Source organism: Gorilla gorilla, chromosome 21 (genome assembly GCF_029281585.2).
Source record: "Gorilla gorilla gorilla isolate KB3781 chromosome 21, NHGRI_mGorGor1-v2.1_pri, whole genome shotgun sequence".
Classification (NCBI taxonomy): Eukaryota; Metazoa; Chordata; class Mammalia; order Primates; family Hominidae; genus Gorilla; species Gorilla gorilla.
In genome coordinates, this window is record NC_073245.2 from 75,767,030 (window position 1) to 75,778,884 (window position 11,855).

Consider the following 11,855-nt stretch of genomic DNA (forward strand, 5'->3'; position numbering starts at 1 on the left):
GGGAGGAGGAGGCTGTACCTACCCCGGGCAGCAGGGAGGAGGCTGCACCTACCCCAGGGAGCAGGGAGGAGACTGCATCTACCCCAGGCAGCAGGGAGGAGGCAGCACCTACCCCAGGGAGCAGGGAGGAGGCTGCACCTACCCCAGGCAGCAGGGAGGGGGTGGCACCTACCCCAAGGAACAGGGCATCTGCCCCCACATCAACCACCTGAGCAGCAGGCAGCCTAGAGTGGTGCCCCACAGCCTCCTCTCCCTGCACACACCTTCTGTCTCCAGCCTGGACGGGTTTCCACAAAAATGTAACTTTTCAATGACAGGAAAAGTGAGTGTTAAACTTCTCTGCATATTTGGTCCTTTGGGATGAGAACATTTTTACAGCCACCAGGCAGCTTCTAGGAATTCATCCTGCAGACCTGCACCTTGCGTGAAGATGTGCATGGAGCCCCACGCAGCACCATTTGCAGCGGCAAAGTCCTAGCACCTGCTTCAAGGTCCATCACTGCAAACCGGTCAGAAAAGTAGTGAGCGCCCGATGGAGCCTAGAGGGGGACATGCAGGGAGAGGTGGCCACACGCACAAGGCAGGACACAGAGTGACTCCACACACGTGAAAAGAAGTGAGTAAACACACACAGACACACACATGCTGTACCGTGGGACGCATGCAGAGAACGGCTCCAGGAGAGGGGCCATGGCTGACCTGGTACAGAGATGGGGCAGCGCAGAGGGGGCAAATCATACTGGCTGGACATCATTTTATATATTCCAGCGTTTCCGTGGGTGTCTTTTCTGTGTGTGTGTGTGTGTGCACATGTCATGTGAATTTGACCTATTCTGGAAGAACGAGTAAGAAGGGGGTCATCTCCCAGCTACTCAGGAGGTCAAGGCAGGAGGATCGCTCAGGCCCAGGAGTTCTGGGCTGCAGTGAGCTACAATCACACCACTGCACTCAGCCTGGGCCACAGAGCGAGACCCCCACACTTAAAATAAATAAATAATAGAATACGGACATCAGGCCCTGCCTGGCCCTATCTGGTCTACAAAGGGGACTCCAGGCTGCCTCCTGCTCCGTCCTGGGGTGGCGCCCCCCGATATCCCTGCCTCCCTGACCGCCCTCCTCCAGGAGAAGGAAGCCCAGCCGGCCGAGTGCTGCTGCCCTTCCCCTGGGCTCAGCCTCCATGACAGACAAACTTGAAAGTCCCACACACGTGCCCTCTGCACCCTGAGACCCAGCTTAGAACCCTGCACCCGCACACAGGGGCAGAAACACATTAACCAGGCGCCTCTGGCCTCCCGCCCACAGCCCCTCAGGGCAGACATCCCAACCTCTCATCCCTGCCCGAGGCTTCTCCCCACCTCCTCCCAGGACGGGGAGCCAGGCAGAAACTGGCCTTTTGCTCCCACTCACCCTTCCCATGTTTTTTCCAAACCTAAACAGAAAAGCAAGCTGGAAAGTTCTCAGGTATTCAGCTTAGGTCACGGGTAAGGGCTCCATGGGGAGGAACAGAACTAGAGAAGACCTGGAGGATGAGGCGGGGGCAGACAGAGGCAGCAGATGCCTCCACGCCACAGATACAGAGGAAGAATCTAGAAGGAGGCTCCCTGCAGGCTGGGCAGCCTGGAGCCCAGCCCCTGCCACACCCCCAGGAGCTGCCCGTCCGCCCCCACTGAGATGATTCAGGGATGGGAGACTCCGAGTGTTCAACCCACTCACCGCCGGACTTCCTGGAGCAACCATGCTCTCCCGTGCATCCACAAAGCCATTCCCAGCAACCCAAAAAAATGAAAGACCTAATTTTGTTCAAGCTGGGTAGGCAGCAGAGCCTAATGTCAGTTCCAGAGCACGTCTGGAAAACATCCTCATCCCCAAAGCGAGGCAGCCACTGTCCGAAAACCACCACTCCCTCTGCGAGAGGCCGCCCATGCAGCATCCCCTGTCTGGGGCCAGCACAAGCTGCTGGCCCTGGGCTGGGAGCTCTGGGCAGCTGGTGGCCAGAGAGAAGCCTTCTCAGAGGCTGGCCTCTCCACTCAAGCCGATGTCTCCTGTGGGGGTGGAGGGGCCGCCAAGTGCCCTGAGGCCTCGGGGCAGGTACCTTAGCCTCACCCACCCCAGCCCCTCACCTGGCACGGGGTCTGTGGTTTAGACAACAGAAGGGACATGAAGCTCTGTGGAGAGCTCACGTCGCCCCGTCCTCCACCACACATCATCCTGGGGACCTGCGTGTGATGCCCCCCACGCACAGCAGCCTATACCCCAGGGCTATGAGCCCCTTTCAAGACTGAAGCTCCCACCGGGGCCGCCTAACCCCACAGGGAGCACAGCACAAGCCCACTGATAACAGGAGAAAGCACCTACACACTGGCTCCCCGACACTGGAACAGGGCCATGGCCCTGCGCCCCACACTCTGGCTCCACTCTCCACAGGAAAAGGCTCCCAGAATCCAGCCACTCAGTGTGTGGGGGCAGGGGCCCTGCTGACTTAGAAACAAGTGGCACATTGATCCGCATTCAAACTTGCCAGCCAATCAACCACAGCCCCACGCACAGACTCTCCCAGGTGGGACTGAGGGGGTCTCCCCTGCCCTTGGCAGGGGCGTCTCCCCCACACACCCCCAGTCCCGTCCTCTCCACGGGCTCCAGATGCCCACAACCCCAGAACACTCAATGGGACAACTCAGAGCAGGTTACAGAGAAAGAAAAGCCACACAAGCTCACCAAGGGCACGTTATTTCAGAAGTGCCTTCTCCTCCTGGAAATGTCGACCCCAAAGCTCTCACTGGGAAACCTGTGGCCTGGCCCCGGGAAGCGACAGGCACGGGTTTGGGGCTGAGGCCGTCCCAGCAGCTCTGTGGCCTGCCAGACCTCAGAGCACTCCCATCAGGGGCCACAAGAGCAGAGAGCTCTTCAGCCCCATGTTCTCCTGGACGAATTAAAAGCACGACCCATCCCAGCTTCAGACAACAAAAAGTCTAACCCTCCATTTCCCAGACTCCAGACCAACCTATTTGCTAAGCAGCGTCCTGAGCCACTCCCTCCTCCAGCTCTGTGGGTACAGCTTTCTCAGGCTAAAGGGGAAACAGACGGGCTTCTCAGGGCCCACCCGCCTTGCGCTGGCCGCCTCCCTCACACCCCCTCACCCAGGAGCCATCAAGGACAGAGCCTCCTCCTGCAGGGCCCACACTCCATCACCCGCTGCTGAGGCCAGCGGTCGGCAGGGCCCTGCCACTCAGAGCCCACCAGGGAGGCAGGAACCAGAACTCACTCCGAAATCAACAGAGAAAGCTCGGCACACGGGCTGGTGAGCGTAGGGGTCGCACGCAGAGGCCAGCGGGAGCCATTTCCAGAGAGTTCCTCGGGGACAAGCTCAGATCTGCAGGCCCCTCCTCCTTCGAACTTGCATCTGTTAGGCGTGTTGAACAGGTGCTGCCCACCCTACCCAGGACGCGCTTCCTCCTCTGAGCATGTCCAGGGCCCTCCCCTCCACAAAGGCACCGTTTTGAGACTCCCGGAGCTGTCAGCCAAGTGTTGTCGGAAGGCAGAGCCGAGCTCCAGCCCTGCAAAGGGCATCCGCGTTCCGGGCACCGCCGTTTCCGCTCGACGCTCCGTGCTAAAGGCGGCCTCATGGCTGAGCAAGTGTCGGTGCTGAGGCGTCCCGGCGAGTCCTCTGCTGCGGTCCCGAGGCCGCCCGGCGGGTCCTCTGCTGCGGTCCCGAGGCCTCCCGGCGGGTCCTCTGCTGCGGTCCCGAGGCCTCCCGGCGGGTCCTCTGCTGCGGTCCCGAGGCGTCCCGGCGGGTTCTCTGGCGCGGTCCGCGTGGAAACTAGAAGCCTGCACTGCAGCTCTTTCACAGCTTAAGGGGTTCCCTGGTAAAACCTGCCCACTGTAGTTTCTCAAGCCGAAGATCATTCCTGTCCTCCAAGCCTCAACCCTCAGGATGCTGGGAACATGCCGGAAGCCGCAAACAGGAAGACAATCCCCCAAACACCCGGCACACACAGGGCAGGCACCTTCGTTCCAAGTAAACAGCCGGCATCTCCGCGGCCGGTCCCACACGACAAACAGGCAAGCTTCCGACGCTTGAGCCCGGCCCCGCGCTTCAACCCACGCCCTGGCCCTCAACAGCAGCACAGGCCTCTCCGTCGCGGCCCAGCCACTGACCAACGGGACTGAGAATCGGCCGGAGGGGCAGAGCGACGCCGTCCCCGACCGGCCAGCCATCCTCCCTCCTGGCCTCCACGCTCCGTCCGGGGTGAGGCCTTCCACTCTGCTGAACGAGCCTCATGGTCACGGTGATGACAGCTACGAGCTTGGGGAACATCGCACGCATCAGGCATCGTGTGGAGTGACTCACACGTTGAATCCCGGCGGCAATCACGTGACACAGATGCAGAACGGTTACCCCCACCACGCAGACCAGGAAACTCGGGTCTAGGAGCCCGACGCTGGCCAGTCTCAGGACGACGCCCCCGGCCAGAGCCCCAGCCCTGCCCTCCCCGAGCCTCACGCCCCACAGGTCACTCAGGGTCTTCACAGGTCACGGCCACACAGGAGCACGTCTCACATGGGCGGAAGCACAGAGGGGAGCGGGGCTACGTCCACGGACCGCGCACACACGAGCAGTTTCCCGTCTCAGAGCTGCCCGGCATGCACACTGGAAAATAGTTAAGACAGCCCCACGTGAGGTAACACGCTTGGGCTCTGTCTGTGATGACAAGATGTCGGACACAAGGCCAAGGTCTCTCCCGGAGGACATCGCAGGCATCACCCCACCATCCTTGCCCCCCATCCTCCCAAAACAGGCACATTGCTCCCGCCTGAGCCTTTAACAGGACACGGCCTGGCCGCTGGCCCCAGCCTCCCGTCAAACCTCAAGTGGACATTCGGAGGGCCCAGGGCACAGGCTGCCCCTCCCCAGCCTCTGGGCAAGGCAGCTCGGCCATCCCATATCCCTTCTCCCCATATTCAAGGCCCCCACAGGTCCCCCTTGGTCCTCCAGACTTGCCCATTTTCCTAGGAGGGAACCCACTCTGTGTAGCAGATTCATCTCCCCACACTGGAAGCAGCTTCAGGCGGAGGCTAGCCCAGCTCCTCTACGGCTGCGGAACGTCACTCCTACAGGGCTGAGGCTAGCCCAGCTCCTCTACGGCTACGGAACGTCATTCCTACAGGGCTGAGGCTAGCCCAGCTCCTGTGAGGCTATGGAATGTCACTCCTACAGGGCAGAGGCTAGCCCCGTGCTCTTGCGAGCAGCTGCCAGACAGACTTGCTGAGTGTGCACACAGGGGCCATGGACGTGTCAGGAGCACAGGGACTAACGGAGATCCATAGATTCATTCGTTTATTGACTAAAACAAACTGGGAAAATCACTATGTTAAGCCACTCTCCACCACTGGACTCAGCCTGTGCCGTGAGAAGTGACCACAGTTCTGAAACACTCCAGGATTTAAGCATTTTCAAAACTGGAGACAGGACTCCCACGTGGTCAGCATCCTGGGGGCCGAGAATCCTTAGTGCCCAGCAGTGCCCACATCCAGGGCGCCGGCACCTCTGGAGAGACCGCGTCTCTGCAGAGATTGGCTTGCAGTGATTTCTAATAAAACAGATTTTCTCTGCTCTCACTGTGGAATGGTCAGGAGGAGAGTTCCTGCTTATCCTGTAGCTCCTATCCTCTCCCAGACACAGAATGTGCACAGAGATTGACTCCACCGTGTAACTGAGCAGCATCACGTACAATGTCTTATCACTCCAGAGTAATTTCACTTTAAATTATTTGGTGAGGGGCAGAAATCCTGCGAGGAAGCCCGAGACCTCCCGAGGGGCCCAGGAACCAGAGAAATCCAGGTTTCCCCAGAAACCACAACTCTCCGAGGCTTCTTCACCTTTTGGGAAATTTCCATAAGATTTCCTACACAGGAGGCTGTGGGAAGAAGGGGAATGTGGCCATTCAAGCACTCGAGTCTCTTTCTCGGCACACAATGCTCCGTCAGCAGAGACTGGACCCTGGTCCTGCCAGGGCCCCGCTCTGTGCTGGGTAAAGCCCAGGCCTGCACTCACCCCTCAAAGCAGCCTGACCAAGAAGAGAGTGTCTGAACCCCACCACTGTGCCGGGCGCCTACCCACCCCAGCCAGCCCTGCGAGGGCTCACACCAGCCTCAGAGCTGAATGAAGGGGTGGGAAAGAGGCCCAGCGGCCTGTGCTCAGCACCACCCGAGTTCTCCAGGACTGTGAGGGGAAGCGCCTGGGCCCCGGCACCGGGGGACTTGAACATAGGCCCTCCATCCCGGGCCCTTCCCTGCAGTGAAATGGGACACAGCACCTGGTCAAGCAGCCCAGGGCCAGAGGCCCCTGAAACCCTGGACCCCAGCTGAGGCCTGGCCCAAAAGCCAAGATGGCACAGCGAGCCCCAGGGACAGGCCCTCCCCGGTGCCAGATTTCCCATCTGGCCTATTTTAAACACAGCTTCACTCTGGCCACTCCACGTGGCTGGGCTGCTGGCAAGATCAAGCAATCTGCACCCCCAAGCTCTCATCTCAGGCTGGGACCCCCCCTTTCAGTTAAGCAGGACAACTCTGGAGCTCACTCAACCTTCCTCTGCCTCAGTTTCCCCATCCACAGGAACCAGGCTGCATGACCCTCTGGCAGGCTGTAACTGAGCGGTAACTGAGGTCCGCACCCAGCGGGAACAGAGCGGAGCTCCCTTTCCCACACCCAGCAACCCACGCGGGGATCCTGGATGAGGAGGTTCAACTCCGTGGTGGAGCAGTGCCCGGCTCCAGTCCTATGCGCAGATGGGCAAAAGGAGAGAGGCTGGAGCTCCGGATTCAGGCTCCGAAGGGCCCCCCATGGTGCTCTGGCCCAGAGTCCCCTGCGGCAGCCCCAGGGGCACATCATCTGCTAGTTCGGGCCATTTCTGCAGCTCACACTCCCTTTGGGAGGTCTGGGAGAGGTGGCCCAGCACCCCGCCCCGACCAGGCAGAGAGCAGGTCTGACGCCCTTCTGACTCAGAGAAGGCCCTGTCTCCAGAGCCTCTGGGAAAGCACCCAGGCAGTGCGAGCAGAGGCCACGGATCCCACAGAGGAGCAACAGTGGAGGAAGTCCCTCTCTAACTCAGTGCTGGACGTCCCCACCTCCCCAGAGCGGGGGCAGCAGGGGCCTGGCCTGACGCCCACCAAGCCCTGGGGCCATGGGGCAGCAGCCACCGCCCTCTCTACCCCAGACAGTGGCCACCCCGGGTCCAACAGGGATGCCCAGAGAGGTTCTCACAACTTGACCTCTCCGAAGCCAGACACTGGTGGCAATAGGCAAAAGGCAGGTGGGCCTGGGGACCTGTATTCAGCCACAGCTGGGTGCGGCAGCACAAGGAGCCCTGGCCTTCCCCCCACTCCCGGCTGCCCCAGGCCCAGCTGAGCTCCATCTCCGTTTAGCTGATGAACAAATAGACCAAATGCTGCCTAACGCGCAACACGGGCAGTCCATGCCGGGCCAGAGGACACGGGGCCACCAGGCCTCCCAAGTGGAGGTGGGGGCTGCACTCCAAGGATGGGCTGGGCCATGGGGACAGCAGCAAACACCACACCAGGGGTCTAGGGGCCGGGCGGTGAGCTGCACCAGCAGTGCTGAGCCACGTCCCCTTTCACAGAGGGCACTGGGCCGGCCTGGAAGAGTGTGATGCCCCCCAGCAGTGGTGTTCACAAAGCCCTGGGTCGAAGAGCAGCTGTGCCGACGTTACCGACGGAAAACTGAGGTTTGCAGAGGCTCTGAGACCAGCCCCCCGTGTCCAACCCGAGGCAGGACCAGAAACCCTGCTCTCCAGCCCTGCCCCTTAGAAAAAAATCCCCCTCCCAAAGGGGCCGCCTCCCTGAGTCCAAGCCACCCCTGCCCACAGCAAAGGAGCTGAGGAGAGCCTGGGAGCTGGGGGCTCAGGGAGGTTCAGGGAGCTCCATGCCCACAGCAAAGGAGCTGAGGAGAGGCCTAGTGCAGGCTGGAAGGCGGGGCTGTTCAGACGTTGAAGGTCTCGCCTGAAGCCCCCGCATGCTGCTGCTCTATCTTAGAGGGGGCCCGTCCGGACTGGGGGTGGTCAGGAAGAGACGGCTCAGACCCCACATGTGCAAGCGTCCCCATGCTTTGCCCCAGTTCTGGACTGCTGCTCTCAGGAGGCAGAGACAGGAAGGAGAGACAGAGGGGCTGACCCACGCAGGCCCAGGCAGGGGGCGGCCATGCGGAGAGCTGCTGACCCAACGGGAAACCTCAGGAACAGCCACGCTGGGCCCTTGGATCATGGACTCACAGCAGAACAAACCCTGGGTCAGACGCAAAGCGGGGCGCCAGCCAGGCTGTCAGGGCAGGAGGGCTGTGGGGGTGGGTTCTATCCTGCCCTTCTCCGGGGAGTCACCTTGGGCAGGGACCTGGCTGAGCAGTACCGACCCACCAAGAGCCCCTCTGGCCCCCAGCCAGGTGGGGGCCATCAGGGGAGGCCATTCCTGAGAACACAGAGGCTCATCTGGGGATTCGGGAATGAACCCTGGACTGGAAAAGCCAGACTCACCTCCTGGGGGCCACAGAGCTTCCAGGACCCAGGAGGTCGGAGAAGCTTCTGCTTGGGGAGTCCCAGGCTGGGTGCCCAGGGGCCCTCCACGGAGACACCCTCCCTGTAAGCGGCCTGGCATTTCCCTCTGGGATCTTCTCCCTACCCCAGAACCCTCCCATATCACAGTCCACGGAGGGTCTGCTGAGGGCACACTCAAGGCCACACGCAGGCTGGGGCACACTCGTGGGGCACACACCCCTCTCGGCCCAGGTGGGCGCCCGACCAGCTTGTGACCAGTCTGCCCCCTCACTCCCATCCCAAAATGCCTCTCACACAAAATGGCCGGTCCCGGAGCTCAGCGGGTCCCTTGTTCAGCTGGGATGGGAGAGCAAGCGCCCTGGCGCGGGGAGGCTGTGCACACCGGCCGTACAGGCCGCACACGCAGCGGGCCGTGCAATTCCACACGCGAACACCCAGGTGCACACGGACGCAGGCTTCGGCCGCCCCCCGCCAGCCCTGCCCCAGGAGGCAGCCGTGCCTTGAGCCTCGCCCGGGAAGAGGGGACAGCTCCTTCCAGGCCCAGGGCTGGGGGTCCCAGGTCTGCCGCAGCCCCTCCCCCGGGCCTCGCTCTGCCAAGGAGGGGTCCTGAGTCCGGGATGTGCACGGGGGCGGCCGGCGGCTGCAGAGATGGGACAGCGCAGGAGCTGAGCGCAGGAGCTGAGGGGGGTTCGCGGGGCCAGGGAGGGGCGTCGGCGCCGAGGGGGCAGGACAGACAGCTGCGCTCAGCCCGGGCTGGGGTGGGGGGGGGTGATGGGAGGGCCCCTCCCCCATCTCAGGAACCCAAAAGCTCACCCTAGTGTGAGGGAGAGCGGCTCGGGAGGATGGCGGAGGACAGGCCAGACCCTTCCCCGCCGCCCCCGCTTGGTCGGGCGGCCCCAGCCCCGCGGGTCCCCGAGAGTCCCGGAGAGTCCAGACCCAGCGCTGCCGCCCTCCCTCCCCGGCCGGCCCTTTGTTCGGCGCAGAGGCCGCGGGGAGGGGCCTCCCAGGCTGAGGAGGGGGCTGGGGCGGCCGCACGTCTCTGTCCTGCGGGCCTGGAGCCCCCACCCCGACCTGAGCGGCCCCGACCCCGGAATCCTTCCTGCCCGCGCGCTGCACAATCGCTCTCCGGTCTCGGCCCAGCACTCCCGCCGGGGAGCGCCGGCCCCGGACCCAGACCCAGACCCAGGGGCAGGGAGCCAAACCCGCCGCAGCCAGCCTGGCCGGGGTCGCCGATGGGGTCGCCGATGGGGGTCGCCATGGGGGTCGCCACGGGGGCCCCGCCGGCCACTCACACGTAGGCGTGGTAGATGAACGCCCAGCCGCGCGGCCGCTCCAGCACGTTGTAGAGGAAATTCTGCAGCTTGCGGTAGAAGGCGTTGCGCTTGGGGGGCTTCCCGGCGCCCGCGCCGCCCGCGCGAGGTTTGCTGAGGATGCTGCCGCGCTTGGGGGCCTCGGAGCCGGCGATCAGCAGCGCCCCGTCCCGGGTGGAGTCGGGCGCCCCGGGGTCCAGCCCCACGAAGCCCACCTTCAGCTTCTTCTCCCCGCTCGGGCCGGGGTATACGCCGCCGTTGCGCGACTTCTGCACCATGGTGCCGGGCGGGAGGCGCCCCGGGTCGGGCTCAGGCTCAGCGGGGGCGGAGCGCGGGGGGCGGCGCGGGCCCCAGCCCAGGACCCCCGGCCGGGAGCCGCATGGCCGAGGCGGCGGTTCCGCACTCCTGCCCGGCTTGGGCCGCGCGCGGAGACGCTGCGGCCACCTCGCTCCGCGCGCACCTCGGCGCCTGGCCCGCGGCCGCGCCGGCTCCGCCCGCCGCCTCGCCCCGCCCCGCGTTAACCCCCGCGACGCCAGTCGAAGGAGAGGGGAGGAGAAGAGAGGGAGGGGAGGGGAGGGGAGGGAGAGGGACGGGGAGGGGAGGGGAGAGGGAGGGACGGGGAGGAGAGGGGAGGGGGGAAGGAGAGGAGAGGGGAGGAGAGAAGAGGGGAGGGGAGGGAGAGGGGAGGGGAGGGAGAGGGGACGGGGAGAGGGGAGACAGGAGTGGAGGGGGAGGGGAGGGGGGAGAGGTGGGGGAGGGGAGGGCAGGGGGAGAGGGGAGACAGGAGGGGAGGAGGAGTGGAGAGGGGAGAGGAGGGGAAGTGGGGGAGGGGGAGGGGAGGGCGGGGGAGAGGGGAGACAGGAGGGGAGGGGGAGAGGAGGGGGAGGCGGAAGGGACCAAGGCCCGCGGGACCAGAGCTCTGGGCTGAGCCTGCCCAATCCCCCCGGCCATGTGCACACTGACCCTGCGGTCACCTTTGAGTCCGGTAGTACTAACCAAGTGGACCTGCCTGGTGGCCCCAGCGCTCCTGGGGTACCAGAGCGGTGCCCAGCCGCCTGAGCAGGACTAGAGTCTTCTCAGCTGGTCCCTGGGAGTGGACGCCTCCGGGAAGGGATGGGGGTAGGGGCTCTCCCCAAGACTCTGTTGGGGCTCAGCCCATGGTAACCTCATGCTCTCGGTGTCAGGGTTGCCCAGGCAGTAGGACCCCCTAGACCCCAGGGTGTGTGCAGGGAGGGTCTGTGGAGGCTGGAGGCGCCCTGCAAGGAAAGCAGCCCAGGGGAAAGGGGGTGGCCACAGAGGCCCGGAGGCAAGAAGAGGAGCAAGGGCCATGGGGTGGGGGATGGGAGAGAGTCACTCCTAGAAGGCCTTGAAGCCCCCCAAGGGGCCTGGACTTAGTTATGCGGACCCCAGAAGGGGCCTGTGGCAGGGGCAGGGACTGGAGGGTGGCCCCAGGGCAGCAGACAGGCCAGCAGGAAGCCCAGTGCCACACCTCGGGACAAAGGAGGCAGATCTGCGTCTCCTGGACACAGATGGGACGGTGTTTCCTTGGGGGCAAGTGCGCAGAGGTGGCCTCCCCCCTGCCGGCAGCCATGTGTCCTGGGAGGGGTCCCTCTGGAGCTGCTGCTGGGAGACCAAGGGACCCCTGCGGCTCAGTGCTGCCCGCCCCGTGAGGTGCCCCGCCACTGGGCCTTCCTCTGCACATCCAGGAGGGGTGTCATCTTCGAGTGCGTCTCTGACTACATCCAGCCTGTTTGCGCGTTCGCCTGGCACCATGGGTTCTACCCAGAGAAAGGCGCTCTGCTGAATCGCTGGCGCCGTCCTCGCAGGTGACCTGCTCATAAAACAGCCCTAACCCTGGTGCAGGGTGAGCTCTTGAGTTGTGTTTGCCCTTTGGTTTCCAGAGCTAGTGGCCACGGGGCCTGTTTTTGTTGTTGTTGTTGTTTTGTTTTTAACTAGGCTGAATACAGAAGGGTCGGTGCAG

At 63.6% G+C, this 11,855-nt stretch overlaps 1 protein-coding gene across 11 annotated transcripts in view; it reads right to left on the reverse strand.

The window, feature by feature from the left end:
• The window catches only part of KCNQ2 (potassium voltage-gated channel subfamily Q member 2), a 75,551-nt gene extending 65,176 nt beyond the window's left edge, over positions 1-10,375 (reverse strand). For all 11 annotated transcript variants that reach the window (XM_055372663.2, XM_055372653.2, XM_055372664.2 and 8 more), the window contains exon 1: positions 9,857-10,375. In XM_055372663.2, coding sequence (XP_055228638.1) covers positions 9,857-10,152 — 296 coding nt within the window. In that variant the 5' untranslated portion in view covers positions 10,153-10,375. The remainder of the gene's footprint in view (positions 1-9,856) is intronic.
• Between the last annotated feature and the right edge of the window lie 1,480 nt (positions 10,376-11,855).